Source organism: Anabrus simplex, chromosome 12 (assembly GCF_040414725.1).
Source record: "Anabrus simplex isolate iqAnaSimp1 chromosome 12, ASM4041472v1, whole genome shotgun sequence".
Lineage (NCBI taxonomy): Eukaryota > Metazoa > Arthropoda > Insecta > Orthoptera > Tettigoniidae > Anabrus > Anabrus simplex.
The window spans coordinates 534,655-555,932 of NC_090276.1; the positions used below are offsets into that span (position 1 = coordinate 534,655).

General features: G+C 40.1%; 1 protein-coding gene across 1 annotated transcript in view; it reads right to left on the reverse strand.

Moving 5' to 3' along the window:
- Positions 1-21,278, reverse strand: part of LOC136884027 (solute carrier family 53 member 1) — a 162,840-nt gene that overhangs the window by 61,376 nt on the left and 80,186 nt on the right. Inside the window, exons 3-5 of the mRNA XM_067156038.2 lie at positions 13,626-13,779; positions 4,789-5,027; positions 1,138-1,399 (exon numbers count right to left, since the gene is read on the reverse strand). Of these exons, the coding sequence (XP_067012139.2) occupies positions 1,138-1,399; positions 4,789-5,027; positions 13,626-13,779 (655 nt within the window). The remainder of the gene's footprint in view (positions 1-1,137; positions 1,400-4,788; positions 5,028-13,625; positions 13,780-21,278) is intronic.

Sequence of the window (21,278 nt, forward strand, 5' to 3'; positions counted from 1 at the left end):
AAAAGTTGAGATAGATTGCCTCGCATTTGCAGATGACCTAGCAATATTAACCCAAAATATTTCAACAGCCCGAAATCAGATTGAACTCCTGAAAGAAACTGCGTAAAGAAACGGCCTTCAGATATCTTTTGAAACACATAATACATGACATGGAACAAACAAGCACAAAAATTCATGGAAACAAAATATGGCAAAATGAAACGAGTATCACAATTGAAGTATCTTGGTGAAACAATTGAGGAAAATGGACTCGAAACAAAAGCCGATGAAATTAGATGTCAAAAGATGGAAACTGCACGTGGACTACGCAAAATATGGATAACAAAAAATGTCTCTCCAATGAAGACATTACAATACAGTCATTAAACCAGAATGTCTTTATGGATCAGGGACGCTAGTTTTGAACAGGGAAGCAGACATTGAAAACATTGAGAAAAAGGAACGCAAAATCATAAGAAAAATTCTAGGCCCAAATCTCACCAACGGACAATACCAGACAGTACACAAATATTCAGAGTGGCATTAGAAAATGTAGGCTAAGATGCTATGGACATATTAAGAGAATGCATCCAGACAGACTTACCAAACAAAGAGACGAATTCTATGAAAACAGGAGTGAAGCTAAAACAGACTCAATGAAATGGATTGGCGAAATCAAAACCGATTTGAAACAGGCAGGAATTACACCAGCAGATCTCCAAGACAGGGTCATCTTAGATCCAAAATTCACAAATGGCAAGTTGACCAAGAGGAAAGACCAGATAAGAAGACTGGAACAATCTGGTCTGTAGACAGAAAGAAAGCCCACAGTAAAAGAATGAAATAAATACAGGCACAGAGGAAGGCAAATGCATGCCTCTAAGTACTAATGGGCTTATTTGCATAAATAATAATAATAATAATAATAATAATAATAATAATAATAATAATAATAATAATAATAATAATAATAATAATAATAATAATAATAATAATAATAATAATAATAATAATAGTAATAATAATACTACTTCTTTATTAGTAAGGCACAAAATTACCAACAAAGAACATTGCCTAATTAACTCTAATGTTACTTTAGCAATGTAACTTTTCTTCATGGTAAAGCCCATAACTTACACTACCCCTCCCATGAGTTACCTGAGAGTACGACGACCAGGAAGAGAACGATGAAGGAGCCCGAGAAAAGCCCCACTTTGAATGTGATCCACGGACTCTGCTGTTCGCCGAGAGGGGGCACTCTAAGCCTCTTCATCGCCTTCTGACGGTCCCCACCCTCCAACTCCTGGGTCACCAGCATCTCCGTCTCGTTGATAAGACGGTCGATGTCCTTGTTGGTGTATATCAGTGAGGTTTCTACGTGTTCCTCTCTCCATTTCGCTCCCACGTCTACGGACAGTAACTGGAAACACATTGCAACTATACTGACAGAGCTTGTGTGCAAACTTTGGGCTCGACTAAGTGGAATGTTACAATTAACAAATTTTATTATATTAGTCCATACTCATACAACTTAATTAAGAACATTAATTTCATTTATTATTATAATGGCGTGCGACATTCGAAGAGGCCTGCTACAGGTCTTTTGATTTAACGCAATATGGGCGACCTACATCTATGAGAACAGGACCCTACCTCTGATGAATTCTAATGATAAAGGCAGCACACACACCCAACCCCCGAGCTATCGGAATTAACCAATGAAGGTTAAAATCCCTGACCTAGCCTGGAATCAAAGCCAGGACCAAGCTAGATTAGTAGGTAGTCCACCTAATGAATACACCTTACTTTCCAAGTGAAAATACATTTAATCTTGAATTATTTACACATAATTTCATGCACGTTTCGTCTTCTTTCGAAGACCACTTCAGCCGTAGCGTCTCAATAAAATTTATAATTAAAACACTGTAATGTCACTGTCCAATGCCTTAATACTAATGAGTACATGTCCTTTCAATGACATTTGAAAACAAGCTGCTTTGCTATAGTTTTGTTCTACCACTTTCTTGTGTCAATAATTTTAAAAGCTACATGTTAAAAAGAACATTATATTATAATTCTCCTTTATAACATTGTTGACGGCAGTTTGGTTTAGCTTCAGTGTCCTGATTAAAACTTTAAGAAGTGAGCTGTAGTTTTGGAGGTGGGAGAAAAATAGAACCTTGTCGGCTCTTGTTTGACCAAGAGGAGAACGCCGAAACTTTGCAGATTGAAAAAGCTAAATGACAAGGTCCTTTATTATGTTCCTCCCTATGGCTGCTTGCCTTTCGAGCGTGGCTGTGGTCTGTTCCTCACTACATGCACTAGTGTAGGGATAAATGTATTTTCGCTTGTAAAGTGACGTGTATTGGATAGGTGGACTAATATACTATAAGATTCTTCATTAAGAGGTACGTTCCAAGCTGTCAGTGGAGAGATGACTTGGAATGACATTAGCAGACGAATGAGCCTGAACAGAGCTTAAAAGTGGGAAGATAAAGTCGGAATTCTAGAGGACAAATTGGAGCAAATGTCTGTTTGCATGCAGAAGAGTTAGATACTGGAATAATTTACCAGGGAGATGTTCGATCAATTTCCAACTTCCTTGAAATAAAAAATAAGGTTTCTAGAAGGAAACGATAATTTAACTTCATTGATTACAAATGTTAAAAACATTAAGCTCTTTAGACTTTTCCAATCGTGAAATTACCCATGTTTCGCCTTAAGCAGTTGGATTGCTACACCTTTCCAACGTGCTAGCAGCTACACGCCACTGCAAGCCTCTTACATAGGAGCATGCAATTATTTTTTATATAAAGGGCAAAGGCGCCCGCATTTATACAAGTGGAGGCACATGCTTTTCCTAGTGCACCATCATTGCATTGTCCTACATAACAGGCGTGGAGCAGTGTCTCAAAGGTGCACTAGCCGCCAGCGTGTTGGAAAGGGACAGCAATGCAACTGATGAGCCCACTGCTACACGGCGGCGAAACGCTGGTAATTTCATGATTGAAAAAGCACAAAGAGATTAATGTTTTCTTTGAAATCATTTAAGAAAAGACATAACTTAAATGAATTGCAATACCCTAACTGAGTAGTACGGATGAAGCATATTATAGTTTTGGGAAAAGGCTCGAACCATTCCAATTACCAATTTCCTGATTTAAAAGCGCTGCTTCGCAGCATTCGTTATAAATAGGTCAGATAAATCTTCTGAATATTCCTGTTGTACCTCTGTTCATTTAATACCCGTGCATAATAACTGATTCATTCGTAACGTAGTTTGTAACAATTTACTGTGCTTCGACCGTTGGATCTTGCCCGAGTTTCTGCAGGATCCAGTTGATCGTATCGACTTGATACCTTCGGGTGTTTTCACTCGGCAGCCTGCCATCTGTTGAGTATATTTAGAAGCTGGGGAAGGTCAGAGAATCAAAGAGTATCTCGCAGAGAGGAAGTGGCTTGAGAGGTAGGCTGTGTGCAATGACATTACCGTTACACATATCAGAATATTAATGAAAGTGTAAGTCCTTAGTACAGAATGTATTGCGGCCTTCATCTCCGATTATTGGAGAAGTGGCTTGATTCTAGGACAACTCAAAGTTCACTGAACTTAGGGACCAATCACCGGCAGTAATTCCAGACAGAATTAAAAAGAATGAAGCCAATCGGTCCAGTAGAACAGACCGGACAAAGCTCTTCATTTTGATTGACGTAACAGTCGACTGTATAACTTCCATCGTTGACACACGATTTCTCTTGAAGTAGATCAGAAACATCTAAACAAACTCCTTTTCTGAAGGACAAGAGGCATACTTCCTCATTCCCTTAGAGCAGGAGCGTGAAGCACATCGTGGCTTGAAGACGCTTAGCTCTGTTATCACCCTGCACAAAACTACATAATCATGTTATTTGCTTTTATGTCCCACTAACTACTATTTTAAATTTTTAGAGATGCCGAGGTGCCAAAATTTTGTCCTGCAGAATTTGTTTCACATGCCCGTAAATCTACCAAGTCGAGGCTGACGTATTTAAGTACCTTCTAATACCACCGGACTGAGTCTCGATTGAACCTGCCAAACTGAGATCAGAAGGCCAGCGCTTCAACCGTCTGACCCACTCAGCCGCGCAGACAGAAGTACTACCGAAAGGGCATCATATCTCAGGTATATAGATGGTAGCTAATACAACAATGTAGAGTGCTTTTTTATATAAAAATATCTTACATGCAACCGTGACTTGTTTGCGGTGTCAAAGAATCGATTATAATGGCTTTATCAATGAACCAACTGTACGCCTTTGAAATTTGGAAGTATCGCAGAAAGTTCGAGATCAATCAGATAGACCTCAGTCGTGCTGGGAAGTCATGGTAGGTCTAATTAATTAATGCTACTTCTTTACGTAACACCAACTACTTTTGAAGGTTTTCGGAGACGCCGAGATGCCACAACTTTGTCCCACAGGAGTTCTTTCTTTTACGTGCCCTATACGAACTCCAAACTAAGAACGATGCCAACAATTAAACAAAATCTCGCATAGCTATCTTGAAAAATGTATTGAGATTCACTGAATTGATCTGATTAGAGTTGACAATGCAACAGTTTAATAGACAACAGAACAAGCCTCTTTGAAAAAAACTGCAGAAAAGCAGCCTAGATCGTTTACATGTTTCAAAATGATAAACACAGTCTTGTACTAAGATGTGGGTGTGGGTGTTGGATGCGGAACCTCTGACATCGCCAATACGGGAAACACAAAATTACTCCATGAAGGACGCCAACCTTGCATCTTTGCAGCCAGAACGATACTCACTTTATCATGTTTCTTGAGGATCTTGCGGAAGCCTGTGTAGTTAAGATTTTGATAGTTTTGAAGTAGGATGAGGCTCAAGTAGAATTCACTGAAGGCCAGTTTGAGGTCCTGGATCTTCCTCACCGTTGTTGGAGGCTTTCCGACGAGCCGTGACTTGTTTGACTTCACCTCCATGTGACGCGTCGACTGGAGCTCGTTCTGTAGGGCCGCAAACTTACGAGTCGCTTCTGCAAGCTTCTCTGAAACATAAGAAGACAGAGACAATGGCTATAGCACACACCCAAAGTTTACAAGATTGTATGAATATTGAAAACATTTCTTAGCAGACAAACTAAGCAATTTCCTCAATTGTGCCAAAAGTTGAAGGGCCTGGAATCTTGGATAGCTCTATCAAACTAAAAATCAAATGTCAAAAATTATTTCCGGTTAAATGCAGTTCCCGAAAAAAGCCTAAAATCACTTGTTTCTTTACTCGTTTTATTTTTTATTCAAATCCTAGCCAAATTAAGTTATTTGCATAATTCTTTCTGTGATGTGTTCCTTGTTCAATACCCTAAGGCAGGTTTGGGATTTTTTGAAAAAGGTCCACACCGAATGTGCACTGACTCACATTAGCGCTCATAGTGATGCTTAAGTGAAACTCTGCACTGACTCACATTAGCGCCTGGAAGTGATAGAAAAATGCAAACCGCTTATCCAATCGACCAGATACGATGATTAAGAAAAGGATTGTGATTTTTAGGAATAAATAAAGAATATATTCTCATACTTTATCGTGTCTCTACGATGTTTTCAACATTGAGTTGCTGTGGATTCCATTTCTGTCCTGTACTGTTCACACCCTACTGTCGCTGGTGCGCAAGGATCTGCGACTCTGTGTTGAAGGGGAAGGCTGTTCTCTGAGCTGGTCTAGGTGAGGAAGTGAGTGAATATCTGCAAAATTACTATTGCTTCTCCCCGCGCCCGTACACTTGCCAACCGCAGTGTTTGGCATGGTGATTGCTAATGCACGTACCTTGTATTGTATGCACTTTCGTGAATCTGTGAATGTTCCTGAGACACTACCTTGATTGAAAATAAAGTTTCAAGCCTGCACACAGAATAAAACTAAGGAAATCCAAAGGTCAATGCTTACTGTGTATGCATTTTGATTGGCTGAACGTAATAACAACTCAAAACCCTCGAGATTTTTCCGTAATAATTAATGGTGATGAATCAATTTTACCTGAACGACCCTGTTCAGATGACAACACTTGGCAACATTATGAATAGATATTTCGTTGTTGGTGTGCACCACATTTTAATTGCCTTGTTGTTGTAACACATTGGATTACAAAGGAGGCATACCACCCACCAAGTTCAGTATGTGATGCTTATTTTCATGCCAAGGACCGTACATTATTAAGGCTGATGGCAAATGGACGGAACTTCAACTGAGATGGCTGTCATGGACCATAAGGATGAGAAACATGATGCAATTTAACAACTAGCTTCTGGTGAGGATGAGTACCCAGAATGAATCCACAATAATAGTGTGAATACAATCATCTTATCTATGCAGTGGGAGCAGAATTTCGTGCGGTGTGTAATATTTTTTGCTGGGTTTTATCTGAGAAGCTTGAAGCAGCCGGTTAAAACTCTAGGTGATCGCTTGCGCTTGTCGGTCCATCCCTGATCGTTGTGGAGTATTTATCGACACTTTATGGTAGTGATGATGATGATGCTTGTTGTTTTAAGGGGCCTAACATCTAGGTCATCGGCCCCTGATGGTACGAAATGAGATGAAAAGCAATAACAAAATAAAAATCAAAAATCCTCCACAGACCAGAATTCAAAGCGTGAGGACGAAGAATGAACGGATGGATATGAAGTTAAAACAATCAGTGGAGCCGACCCGCAATGCCTCAGTCTCAGAGACTGATGGAAAACAATAGTAATACTGACCAAGAAACTGCTCCTATAGCTCAATACTGAATCAATGACGCTTGCAAGCTAAGGGGTCCAAAATATAGGTCATCGGCCTCTCATAATGGTACTTATCGCTTGGAAAATAGAACGATGGTATTTGTCTTGGTGCGGTACCAATCAAATGTATCGTAGACTTGCGGTATTCCACACATTATGGTACTACTCACAGGCAATGAAATTCGCACATGTAATACAGACCTATGGTGTTTCGCACATAGCGGCGCTATTTACAGGCAACATAAGTGTATTAACCACAGGGACTCATACTAGCCCGTGGTGTTCCTTATACAGTGGGTACTAATCATAGGCAAGCCAGAACCCTGGTGTCGCTCATAAAGTGCTACTAATCACAAACCTATTTGGTACCTGACATAGTGGACTACACGCAAGTAATTGCGACCCTTGGTGTACCCCGCGTGGTGGTACTAATCACAAGTAGTTTCATGGTTCTAATCCAATCATCCCTTGGTCGACCCTTTTAGTCACCTCTTAGGACAGGCAGGGGACACCGTGGGTGTATTCTTCGTTTGCATCCCCCACCCACAGGGGGTTGTGTGTTTGGTCCAGAGAGGTATTTTATTTCCCTCAAGTCCGCCGGCAAGCCGGTTAGGACCCCCCTATCCGCCACCTGGGACGCGCCACGTGGGAGTATCACCTCTCCCCCTGCTATGCCAGCGTAGTAGGTTCGTGGCTTTATGGTAGTGATGGAATAGGAAAGGGCTAGGAGTGGGAAGGAAGAGACTGTAATACAGTCTCAGCATTTTCCTCGTGTGAAAATAATAATAATTTTGTGTGGCTATTTCTTTCGCTATTTGCTTTACGTCGCACCGACACAGAGGTCTTATAGCGACGATGGGAAAGGAAAGGCCTAGGAATGGGAAAGAAGCGGCCGTGGCATTAATTAAGGTACAGCCCCAGCATTTGCCTGGTGTGAAAATGGCAAACCATGGAAAACCATCTTCAGGGCTGCCAACAGTGGGATTCGAATGACTATCTCCCAGATGCGAGTTCACGGCTGCGCGCCCCTAACCGTACGGCCAACTCTCCCGGTTTGTGATTATTTCTAGGCGATTGCAGCCCTTGTAAGGCAGACCCTCCGATGAGGGTGGGCGGCATCTGCCACATGTAGGTAACTGCGTGTTATTGTGGTGGAGGATAGTATTGTGTTGGTATGTTGGGGGTAGGGTTACCAACCGTCTGGCTTTTGCCGGACATGTCCTGCTTTTCAATCATTTTGGTTATGTCTGGCCGGCATTTCTAATTTATCGACATTGTCCGGCATTTTTTGTTACAAGATTGCTCACTTAGGTTTTAGGCTGAAGACAGCATGTTATTGTATCGTACATCAACTCCATGTGCTCAGGGTGCTACTTCCAAGGGTGGAAATATGTAATACTAATATTCGATATATTGAACTCGAAGTCCAGGCGTCGATCAAGGAATCAACGCGCTTCATTTCCACGTTTATGTTGAGAGAAACCGGAAGTGTCGAGAGCTACAGTTTACATGTGCTTGCCATATGATTTGCAGCTATCGTGTTTGGTTATCTGGTTGTCGCCGTAAATTATAGTGCGAGTATGCAGCGAGTGGAGTGAAATATTAATCTCATTGCATCCTATTATTGTACCGGTATGTCATCTTTGCAACCTGAAAGGAGTGAACCTAAAAAAAGACAGTGTAAATTTTCGGATAAACTAAAACATAAGTATCCTTGCTTTACTCACGGATGCAGTGAAAGTGAAGCGAAATGTGCAGTGTGTGATAGTTATGTTAATGTCGGATACAAAGGTGTTGGTGACTTGGAAAGACACATTAACAGTGAAAAAGAAAAAAAGACGGTGAGAACTCCAGATAATAAAAAAGTTCAAGCTGCAGAAGCTACAATGTCATTTCATACAGTTTTCCATCACCAGTCGTACAAATCAATGGACTGCACAGCTAAATTGAATAAGAGCATGTTCTTAGGTTCTGAAGTAGCACAGAAACTGACCTGTGCAAGAACTAAAACAGAAGCCATAATAAATAATGATATTGCTCCTCACTCGACAGATATTATAACTGAAACTCTTAACAATAAAGTTCCATTTTTTGACCTAGGAACAGATGCAAGCAATCATGGTGCACTAAAGTTGTTTCCAATTGTCATCCAATTCTATGATTACATAAAATAATGGCATTCAGATAAAAGTTCTTGATTTACAAGCATGTCCAAATGAAAGTTCTGAATGTATTTCCTCCTATATTTCAGACACTCTCAAAAAGCATAAAATTACTTCTAGATGCATTGCATTTTCTGGAGACAATGCCAATGTTAATTTTGGAGGCCTTGCACGCAGGGAAGGGAAGAATCTATTCTCTGCTCTCAAAAAAGACTTGAATGAAAACATAGTAGGTGTGGGATGTCCTGCTCACATTCTACATAACTGTTTGCAACATGGAGTTGATGCTCTTCCTGTTGATATTGAGTCTGTAGTGATGAAAATTTTCAACTTCTTTCATATATATGCAGTGCACACTCAGGAACTGAAAGACTTTCGTGAATTTGTTGATGTAAATTATCTGCAGCTTTTAAATCATTCTAAGACTAGGTGGTTAACATTGTATCCAGCAGTTGAAAGAATCCTGCAATTGTTCCCAGCTCTGAAATCCTACTTTCTTTCTCAGGGTAGGAAGTCATTGCCTTCATCAATTAGAAACTTCCTTGTAAATGACTTTTCAGAGCTCTATCTTTTGTTTCTTTCCTCAACCATGCACATTTTTTACTATAAAATTTTGTCACTTGAGAAAGAACATAATTCAGTTGTAGAAGTGCTTGAGCAGCTACGAAAGGCGTTTGGTTCCATGTTATGGGCGGCCTAATTTTGAACCTGGCAGTAGGTATAAAATGCCTTTGGGTGTGGCGAGCCCATCGTAATAATAGCCTATATGGACAAAGCAGATATGGTGCCTCGGAAAAGGTTAGGGCATCCCCTGCTAAAAGTGACGCGCAGCTCTTCAGGTGCTGGGGGAACTGTGAGAAATGGGCAACCAGCACCAAACTTCATCAAGATTGCAACAGCATATGCCATCATACTTAGAAAAGATATCCAAGAATATGTGGAAAATACGTCAGCGATAGGATGATGTTGATGAGACTCCACTTTGAAAATGGTGTGAAAGATCTATTTCAGTTGTATGCCCCACAAACAGGTTGCACAGATGAACATCTAGAGGATTTCTTAGAGGAAGTGGAGAGACAGATAGAAGATAAGGAAGTACTATTGATGGGGGATCTAAATGCACAAGTGGGAATGGAAAGACAAGGAAAGGAAGATGTTGTAGGGCCCTTTGGATATGGAAAGGTAAACCCAGAAGGCGAAGTGTTGGTGGATTTTTGTATGAGGAACCAAATGATTGTTGGGAACACCTGGTTTAGGAAGAAGAACAGTCAGAAGATTACAAGGTATGGTTGGGGAGACAGAAGAACAAAGACCATGATTGATTATATACTCGTAGAGAAAGAACACCGGAAGAACCTTTTAGATGTTACAGCTATGTCTGAAGAAGCCTTTGGTGGAGATCATAGAGTCGTGGTAGAAAAATTGAAAGTGGGAAAGATTGAAAAACCCCCATTAAGAAGAGAGAAAAGAATTAAAGTATGGAAGTTGAAGGAGAAAAGCATACAAGAAGAATTTCAAAGGGAAATAATACCCTTGGTACCCAGGACGGAGGTGGGGAGAGTTGAAGATGAATGGAAAAGATTTAAGGAAGCACTGGTGGGATGTGCAGAAAAGGTATGTGGTAGAACATCAGGAAATGTGAAGGACAAAGAGACACATTTGTGGAATGATAGGGTAAAGATTAAAGTGAAGGAAAAGAAAATGGCATGGAAAGCATGGAAAATATCTAAGACTGAAGAAAGTAGAAGAAAATATGTGGAGGCAAAGAATTTGTCCAAGAAAGTAGTGGAGGAAGAAAAGAGGAAACGCTGGGCCTTATTCACACAGAAATTGAGAGATGATATGCAGGGCAGCAAGAAATTACTGTATGGTATCTTAAGAAACAAAAAGAGAGATCAAGTAAACACCAGATTTGTGAAGGATGAGGACGGCATAATTAACAAAGCCAGAAGAAATAAGGAATAGATGGAGAGAGTATTTTCAGAAGTTGATGAACGTAAGAACTGATGACAGTCATTCAATGGACGACCAGGAAAGGCAATTAGTTGATGAAGAAATGGATAAAGAAATTACAATGAATGAAATTGAAATGGCAGTAAGAAAGATGAAGAATGGAAAAACTGCTGGAATAGATGAAATTTCAGTGATGATGATAAAGGCAGCTGGAGCTGAAGGCCTGCAGTGGACATATCGGATTCTCAGGAATGTCTGGGAGAATAAGGAGGTCCCTGAGGATTGGCAAAAAGGAATAATCATCCCAATTTTCAAGAAAGGTGATAAGAAAGTTTTGAAGAACTACAGGGGTATTACTATAATGTCCCATGTTGCTAAGATAATGGAGAGGATACTGGAAAGTAAGATAAGGTTGAAGGTTGAGAATCAGATACTGGAAAATCAGTTTTGGTTTGAGAAGTGGAAGGTCAACAATAGAGCCCATTTTCATTGAGAGACAACTAATGGAAAAGCAATGGGAGTACAGGAATGATATGGTGATGACATTCATCGACATTGAAAAGGCATATGACAGTGTCCCCAGGACTAAAGTTTGGGACAGTCTGGTGCAGAAAGGAATTGGACAGGTTATTAATAAAAATGATCATGGCAATGTATAAGGAATGTTGTAGTTGCATGCAAACACAAGTTGGCAGGACAAGTTGGTTCAAAATAACTCGTGGGATGAGACAGGGAAGTGTTCTATCATCAATCCTGTTTACAATAGTAATGGATGACATCATGAGAACAGCAAAAGCAGAATATGGAGGAAGAGAAATGAACGTGTTGTTATTTGCAGATGATATTGTGATTTGGGGAGAAGACAACAGGAATGTTCAAGAACAGTTGAATGTGGTGAATGGGAAGATTGAAGAATGTGGATTGAAAATAAGTGTAGAAAAGAGTAAAACTCTTATTATGACTAGAGGGGAGAAAGAAGGGAAAGGTCAGATTAGACTTGCAGACAAGCCCCTGGAAGTAGTGGAAACTTTTAAATACCTGGGGAGTGAATTAATGGAGAATGCCCGACTGGATGCTGAGATTAGTAAAAGGATTCAAGCAGGAAGTTGTTTCTATCATAGTGTAAGAAACATGTTATGGGACAAAGATGTGCCAATGGAAGCAAAGGATACTATGTACAAGATGTATTACGTACCCATAACAACTTACAGAACAGAAACTTGGACAATGACAAAGAAGGATGAGAGTCGAATACAGGCAGCCGAAATGAAGTTCTTGAGGAGTATGATACAGAAGAGTAGAAGAGACAAAATAAGGAATGAGAAAATCCGGGAAGAAATTGGAGTGGAAAAAATGAATGATAGAATTGAGAAGAGCCGACGGAGATGGTTTGGGCACATAAAGCGAATGAGCGACGAAAGAATGCCAAAAAAGGTGATGGAAATGCAAATCCAAGGAAGGAGAGGCCGTGGACGATCACGATTGAGATGGAAGGGTACCATCCAACGCAGCATTATAGAAAGAAACCTGGACTGGGACACAGTGTTGGAAAGACTGAAGAAAGTGGAGAGGAACCATATTTGCCCCTACCCGGCTACAGCTGGATAAAGGGAAATGATGATGATGATGATGATGATGATGATGATGATGATGATGATGATGATGATGATGATAAAGTGCTTGAACTATTAGAATCTGTCCAATCTTCATTGAAAGGCAGATTTGAAGGTCAATTCATTCCCCTTAAAGTCAGACAGATTTTAAATACATTTTCAGAAGATGGTTTGGAGAAAGAATGCAAAGTGTTTATGGAGAATGTATCTTGTTTCTATGAAACCTGCACTGAGTACTTGGATAAATGGATGCATCCTATAGAGGAATTCAAGTGTTTCAAATGGTTGAAACTTCAAAACATTAAAGACCTCAGCTTTGACGATATTGTACAATGTATTCAGTACTTACAGTCAAAAGGTGTAGAAATAGATGATTCAAAATTATTCGACCAGTTCTGCAACGTAAGGGCTTATTCTAAAACTTCAACACTAGACCAACAATGGTCTGGTTTTTTCAATAAGTGCCAGAACAGTGATGTATTTTCTGAACTTTTGAACATTTGCCAGTTTTTCTTTGCCATATCAGGCAGCAGTGCCTCCACTGAACGTGTGTTTTCATTCATAAATGCTCGATGGACAAAAGAAAGGAACCGTTTGTTGGTAGAATCATCGAAAGGAATGTTACTTGTGAAGTTCAATTTCAAATATGTGTCGTGTGAAGAATTTTAAAAATATGTACTTCAAGAAAATAGCTCACGTCTTCTTTCAAAAGTAGGTTCTGTTGAAAAATACAGCTTCAAGGAAATGAACTGCAGCAAGGACTGATCATTAAGTAAGGTATTTCCTTTTGTAAAAAGTTGTGTGTAATATATGTATAATTTTGTTATCGATTGAAATTGTCAGGCATTTTTCTTAAATGTCCTGCTTTTTGCTAAGCAATGTCCTGCATTTGGAAATTTTCAGTTGGTAACCCTAGCTGGGGGACAGCAGAAACACCCAGCCCCCGGGCCACTGGAATTAACCAATGAACGTTAAAATCCCCGACCCAGCCGTAACCCTGTGAACCGAAGGCCAGTACAGTGACCATTCATCCAATGAGTCGGACGATGTGAAAATGGGCTGCCTTCTATCTCCCGAATGCTACTCGCTCAGTGTCTAGAGCTGAAGTTAACATCTTGGATTGTGTATATGGAGCTCGCAATACCTGAGTAGAAGGTGTTGATCTTCTTGAGCTCATTATCACAGAACTGGAAGAAATGGTCGTCAAAGTTGGCGAAGTGTCTCGTCAGCACCTCGGGCTCCACAGATTCGGCCGAAGGGGCCTCTTCTACGGCCGTGTACAGCATCGCCTTCATCTCCTGTAAAGACAGCAATGTTCACTTCATATCATCTATAATTCCACAGAAAACACAAAATTACAAGTTATTACGTAATCTAATTCTAAGATAATCATTTAAAAGCATGACGCGTACAATTTGTTTTAAACAACAAACCCAATCTTTTTAACATTCTTATAGATGGCCTTTATAGTGTATCAGTTGTTAGTAACTTCAACTGCTCAAACTGCAAACATATAAACAATACATATAAATTTGCATCCTACTTAAGAATGGAGAAAATTCAACTGCGATTGTGCGAGATGCCTTTCCAAGGAATACATTTAGGCCCTCCTTGTAATCCACATTTTGACTTGCGTGAGATCAACAGAAAAGTTTCATCTATATATATAAAAGACCATCTCCTGACTGACCGATACATTCATCATCGCCGAACAAAAATTACTGGACATGAAGAAATAAGGGAGGATTTTTTTATATTCCGTCGCTAAGGGGGTGAAAAGGGGTGTGAATGAATGTAAAAATTGATATTCAGAATTTCCCACCGTATTCAGTTGTTAATAATAATAATAATAATAATAATAATTTAAAAATTGGAACCTAAGCGATAGATATTTATGAATAAGGACTCGTCTGAATCGGAGAATTTTATAACAATTAAAGATGTCTGAAGAAGTAATACAAAACGATGGTATTGGTAATGGCATGCTTCAGACAGGAGTGCATTTGTTGCTACCAGATGTTAGGGTCTGGCCGCGCGAGAGAAAAGTGGGTTTCACCAGGACATAATAAAAGACGCGTGAAAGCTTACGAGATTACAGAGATTCAGTGATCGGATCTACATGAAGTTAGATCAGTGTAAAGTAGGACTCAAGACACTGGAAGATCATTATTAGCAACTGTGGGCGTGACTTTCTCCCTCTCTAGCCGCCAAACCGAATCGCTATAAAAAGAAATACAGAATCAACTCGAGTATCCATTATGATCTGTGCTACTGTAGTATTTACATGTCGGTGTGAAACGTTGTGAACCAGAGTGTTTAGTTCCTGCGATCCAATGAAAATGGAAAATAGTGTGTGAGATTCAATGCCGAATAAAATGTATCAGATCGGTACTGGTACCACGAAATCAGGCCGTAGGGTATGAAACAATTGAGTAAAGGTACTTTAAATTCCCAGAGATATTTATTAAGGGAATTTCAGTGACAGCTCATAGAAGTAATAATTAAAGAACGGTTAAACGCTTGATGCCACTCAGAGTTAGTGAGACGCCGACTACATTCAAGTGACTTTATGATAACTGAACAGTGACAGACGGTCAATAAACTAATAGAAAGTTGTATCAGGGGAAGGGACACTCACATTAAGTAACGGCAGGCCGTGTGACAATAGTGAATGAATAGTGATCTACAGAGACTTACTGCTATTCGGGTTAGTCCACTTGAGTTAATGAGTGGGTCTAATAACAAGTAGGTAAACAGTATTCATTAACCATTTCCCATGTTTGTCTGTATGTTTGTGAGTGGTCATTCCCATGTTTGTCTGTATGTTTGTGAGTGGTCATTCCCATGTTTGTCTGTATGTTTGTGAGTGGTCATCGAAGCCTGGATTGGAATCAACTAGAGTCGCGCCACAGTGCCAGCGTTCATCTCTTCAGGGAACGTCGAGAAATTCCAACTGCAAGAGACCACAGTTCAAGACATCATGGACAGGACCCAAAGGAAGAGAAAGCAAGGGCTACCTAACAAGGCCGCAATAATGGAGGCTTAAAAACCCCAAGTGAACCCCCAAGATGACAGCAGACTGCACACAGTAACGATGAGTACATTTTCATTATATTAATTACAAAAACCCACATGACCGCATAACGAGTAAAATTTGTACACATCATGTTTTTGTTTTCTTTTTCATAAAATAATAATAATTAGCGTAGGTGGACGCTATATGCGTGTTTCAATGAGAAAAGGTGTTTATTCATTCGACTTTTGATTAGGATTTCTTCTGTGATTTAAGAATATTCACTCATTTCTTCTGCAAACTTTAATTGCATGAATTAGTATGTAAGACCCCACTGTGTTCATTTGTGTGTGAAGCATATATTTAAGGATGGAATCAGCACTCTGACTGATCTTATAATTCATTCCTAATCTTATTGATCGGTTTGGATCTTCACAACATTTCGAGCAGATATTACATATTTGCTTCACAAGGTAATGCATTCATTTAAATAACTCCCTTAATTTAAGGACACAGATCATTGAAGATTACATAGGCCCGAGGTGCAACCCATGAATTATATAAATAGATTTGCGAGTGAGATGGTATTAGTTAAATTACCTGTGGGAATATAGTCCTCCATAGAAATGAATAAGGTGGATTTGAGATGCAGTAGCGTTGCAATCGAGAGGATGGTACTTGTGAAATGTTTGAAATGACCGACTGAAAGATGGAAAAATAATCAGAATAATTATAACTATAGCAACGTAATGAACTAGGCTGAATTTGGCCAGTACGATGAGAAATAAGAATTGGCAGCCACTAAATAATTATGTACCTGGAAGGGCGCAATTGAGAATTAAGGTGGGAATTAAAGTGAAAATTGTTTTGTTTGTGTGGCCAGACAGCTGAACTGAGGCCGCTCCCGAGGGACAGGTTTATGACTCACTAGATATGAAAGTGTGTCAAGCCCTGTGGTACGGACTCAGCCGTCTGTGAAAACTCTCGGAATATTCGCACTGGGAGTCCTCTTCATTTAACACTGCATTAATAATCCCATGCCAATTATATGTTACGACCATCGTTGTGAATTTAATGAGTCTGTAGAGGACGGATTCCTCCCGATTTTTATATATTAAATTAGCTCGTATTAGGAGTTTCAGATTTTTCACCTCGGAGGCTGATCCGTGTCATGCCGATGAGTTTGGTTTGACACCAGGAGGCCTGACAGGGCCACAGTTTCATCTGTTGATGTCCTTACAAGTGACTGTAGATTGTGTTGTATTCATGTGCTGGTGTTATTTATGATGTTGCGGGAAACCAATGTTGCACTGGTCTGCCTTGTGAATAATAGAGTAAGGTAAGTTTGGACAAACACGTGTATGTATTTGATGTGGTCAAATAGACAGCATTTTCTATATGCGGCTATGTGATTTTCGTGGGTGGGGAAAAGTACACAACTGTATCTATATAATAGCTCATAATCATGATGGCCAGATAAAATAGTGTGGCCTTACAAGAAATGGAATATACATCTGTACAGGGATATTATTTTGTTAATGCATTTAGCTAACAGACACTATCAATTATCGATCCTAGGTAAAGGATGTACATGTGATTTGTGTACAGTGTAACATTATAAGTGCGAGTTAATAAGGTAATTTAGGGTTTGCCAAAATGAGAGCCAGACATAATACGAACTGACGTGAACATTCAGGCATTCTGCATATAAGCGATTATTATGCATGTATAACATGGCATTATCTTGTTTGATTTGAACTTGTGACTCTATCAGTTTATTAAATTCTATGTTTAACAATTTGGAACAAAAATTCTTCGCATTTAGTAGTATTAGCATATTCCTCGTGTCAAAGAACACCCTATTTTCGATATATTTAAAATTAGTGCCCATTTTTAGCGAACAGACCATTGACCCATATGCTCTTGTGCTTAGCCGCTGAAACAGTGAAAGTAGGGAAGATGGGACTTCAACGCCCGGGAAGTGATTTCCGAAGTTTCTCATTAAAGGAATTCCATTCAAATATTTACTTGTGAAACCATGTTACTTAAACAATGCCCTGATAAGCCCGGGACAGGTGCACTAGCGCTTGTGATTGCTATACCGGTACTGCTTTGTTTTAGTCGGACATGTACAGCCTAATTTAAATACAGATTTACCGTTGCATATTGTTTTCAGTTAAACTTCCACTGATTCTTCGCGAAAGATAGGTTAGAGATGCAACATGTCGTGGGTGGTTGACGTCGTTGTCAACGTCCGAGAATTAAGAAGAGTATCCATTGGTCTGGATGGCTTAGAATCTTGTTCTGGACAGGTCTGCAGAAGGTCAACAGGCCTTACGTTAGGCGGAATTTGCCTAGAGGAGAAGTGGGAAACCACGGAAAACCTCTTGGAGGATGGCGGTCGTGGGAATGTAACCCCGCGAAACTGAGCGGAACCCGTTCGTACCACTTCTCAAATTTCGTGGCAGAGCAGGTCTCGAACCCGGTACACTAATCACTACACGACAGAGGCGGAGTTGTGCGATTTTAAAGGCAGAAATTCCAAAAATAAAGTAAAATGTGCTGCTGCCTCGGTAGAGATGGAATGGTGGGAATAGCAAAAGATCTGGCAGAGGAACCGATGAACAATTCCTTATTTATCTTTTTTCTTTCTTTTAGTAACTCAAGGAGGTTTCTCAAAACGTCACAGATGATGATATTTTCGAGGAAGCTTACATCGCAGAGGTGGTTTCATGTTCATCCAAAAACATAATAAATGATGTGGCAACTGTCACATTACATTCCAACATGGTGAGAGAATCTTAAAACGGGGGGAAAATGGTGATGGTAGTGATTATTGTTTTAAGAGGAAATACAACTAGGCAACCATCCTTTATATAGCACTAATCAGAAAGAAAAAATGGAAGGGATCCGACGCTTGGAAAAATGAAGATATCGGCCAAAGAAAGACAAAGGCCAAGAAGGGCGTGAAATGCATACGACGGCCCTTAGTGTTCCTCATATAATGGCACTGCTCCTATGTAACGTAGACCCTTGGATTTCCTCGCAAAGTGGTACTAGTTGCAAATAATGGTACTAATTTCGAGTAGTCTCATGGTTCTAATATCATCCCATGGCCGCACCTCTTCGTCTGCGTCCCACCACAGCGGGTGTTTCACAAATAATATCGATGTTCAAATGAGGAGCTCGTAATAGAACATTCAGTCTGCAAGAAGGGCAGAATATATGCCTGAAATCTTCTGAAGGTGTGCAACCAAACCACTTCCTTTTTTACCAAGCTAAAGGCCAACAAATTTGCTTTACTTCGCAGCGACAGGTCTTACGTCGACGATGGGATAGGAAACGCGTAGAGCGGGAAGGAAGCGGCGGTGGCCTTAATTAAGGTACAGCCCCAGCATTTTCCTGGTGTGAAAATGGGGAAACCACGGAAACATTAAGAGCTGCCGACAGTGGGGCTCGAACCCACTATCTCTCGAATGCAAGCTGACAGCTACACGACGCAGTTATATGCTGTTATGTCTTGAGTGCGTTCCGTCAAAGTGCACACTATCTACGAATGTGGTAGGTACACGTATAGACAGAAGTGCTCTAAATAGAATACTGAATAAACTACAGTATTATATCTATCATTACAATTATACAGTGTATTTCTCCATTAAAAAAACTCCTGTCAGATTTCGAGGGCGCTAGCCTACCAGTGTTTAAAGAGAGCGAGGAGAAGGACGTGTCACGGTTCACTTCACCCTCAAGTCCGGCTGATAAACAAGCTCTCGGTCACTGGAGAAAGAGAGCCCCCGTGCGATGTAGGCCGAGCTCCATTTTGCGCCCTCGTAGCAAATGAGTTTCAAGAAAATGTAAATGTTACGTTTCTTTCTTTCTTTCTTTCTTTCTTTCTTTCTTTCTTTCTTTCTTTCTTCTTTTGTTTCACACTGTTTGGAGTACGTTGAATCAATCATTTCGCTGTATGTGTTTGGCTTTTTTCTTCGATCTTTAATTATTGCTTAAGCTGTTCGATCGAATAGTGAATTTTCTGTAATTTTAAAATATACCGTACTGGGTCTTTTTTCAGTTTTTTTGCCCGGCTCCATGGCGAAATGGTTACCGTGCAGGCCTTTGGTCACAGGGGTCCAGGGTTCGAATCCCGGCAGGGTCGGGAATTATAACCTTAATTGCTTAATTCCGGTGACACGGGGCCTGGGTGTATGTGTTGTCTTCATAATCATTTCATGCTCATCAGGACATGCAGGTCGCCTTCAGGCGTCAAATCAAAAGACCTGCACCTGGCCAGCCGAGCTTGTCCTCGGACACTAAAAGCCATACGCCACTTCATTTTTTTCTAGTTTCTTTAAACCATTTTGTTGTGTTTTGTGGTTACGGCAGAAGTCAAAGATTTGTTTGGTTAATATATTAAGAGTTCACTCTGAGAAGATGACCGTAGACATTTATCCCACTTTTTTCGAGAGGTTTTTTCTTGTAGAACGTTTCATCCTGAAATGTTCCTCTTTGTAACATTTTCCTTTCAGCTCGAGTTTCTCCCTCTGGTCTTTGCGTCGGGTTGTATGTATCTTCTGTTAGTTGAAAGGCCAGTTCAAGTTTCATTTCATTCTTTTCTATTTTCTGCATTACTTATTAAAATGTAAAGGCTAGAACATACAATAACATGGAGCTCAGTGCACCGACACTAGCGAGCTAGAACTGCCAGGCTGATTCAGCGAGGAAAGCATCATTCCTCAAGTAAACCTCTTCAGTGACAGCTGTATCGTACACGTGGACTTGACCCTCTTTTACGCCCGATGCCCTTCCTAACGCCAACCCTGTGAGGAGAGTGCTGTCCTTATGGAAAACAACAAATATATAAACCAAGTCCCCGACCGTGAATGGAACCCAAACCCTCGAGCCAAAGACATATCTCTCAACAAATTAAAGAGGAATTATAAATAAAAATACTCTGAGGCGGTCGTACTCCGTAACTAATCGACGATACAGGTTTCTCTTTTTTAACACTCAGGGATTTTTCCGGAGAGTTAGCACTTGCTCTTTTTCCTTGTCGATATAAATAAAAATGAAGGAAAATAACATATTCCATGTTTCGGGTGACCACTCACAAATTATGACGGGAGAAATCCGCTGTCTGTCGCGATAATTACATTTTTCACATACCTCCAAATATCTCTGAAAAATATTTGTCGTCCCATCTAAAATGTTCAGATAAGAAAAGTAAGAGAGAATATCCAGCAGCAAGATGAGGATAACGCGACTGTGTCAAATTATGTTTTCTGAGTTAATGACGTGTTTTAGGAAAATTGTAACCTTGAAGATCAACGTGAAATTTTCAGAAGTTACTTTCATTAATAGGACCGTGCCATTACCAATTTTAGGAGGTGTTTTCTAAGCTTCCAAATGTCACCGCATAGGTACATTTTCCTGCGAAAACGCTAATGCTTTGAAATTTTCAGTGACTGTAAATAATACATAGGTACATGCTTAGATAGAATCGTGTATTTATTCAGATGTTCATAGATTTTATGTTTTCCCATTTGCAAAACCAAAATCACGACAGAAATGTTGTTTCGCCACATTTTCATAATATTCGTCTTCAAGTTTAATATCAAAATGTGTAAGTTAAGCATCAGGCTGATACCGTCGCCATACAACGAACTGTACTGCGAGATGACTGAGTACTGAACAGGCTTTACCAATGGCGATTTTACTCAAACCGTTAACGATTGAATTGTTGAGCCTAACAAGCCAATCACGTCACCATTTCACCACCATCATGGCCTT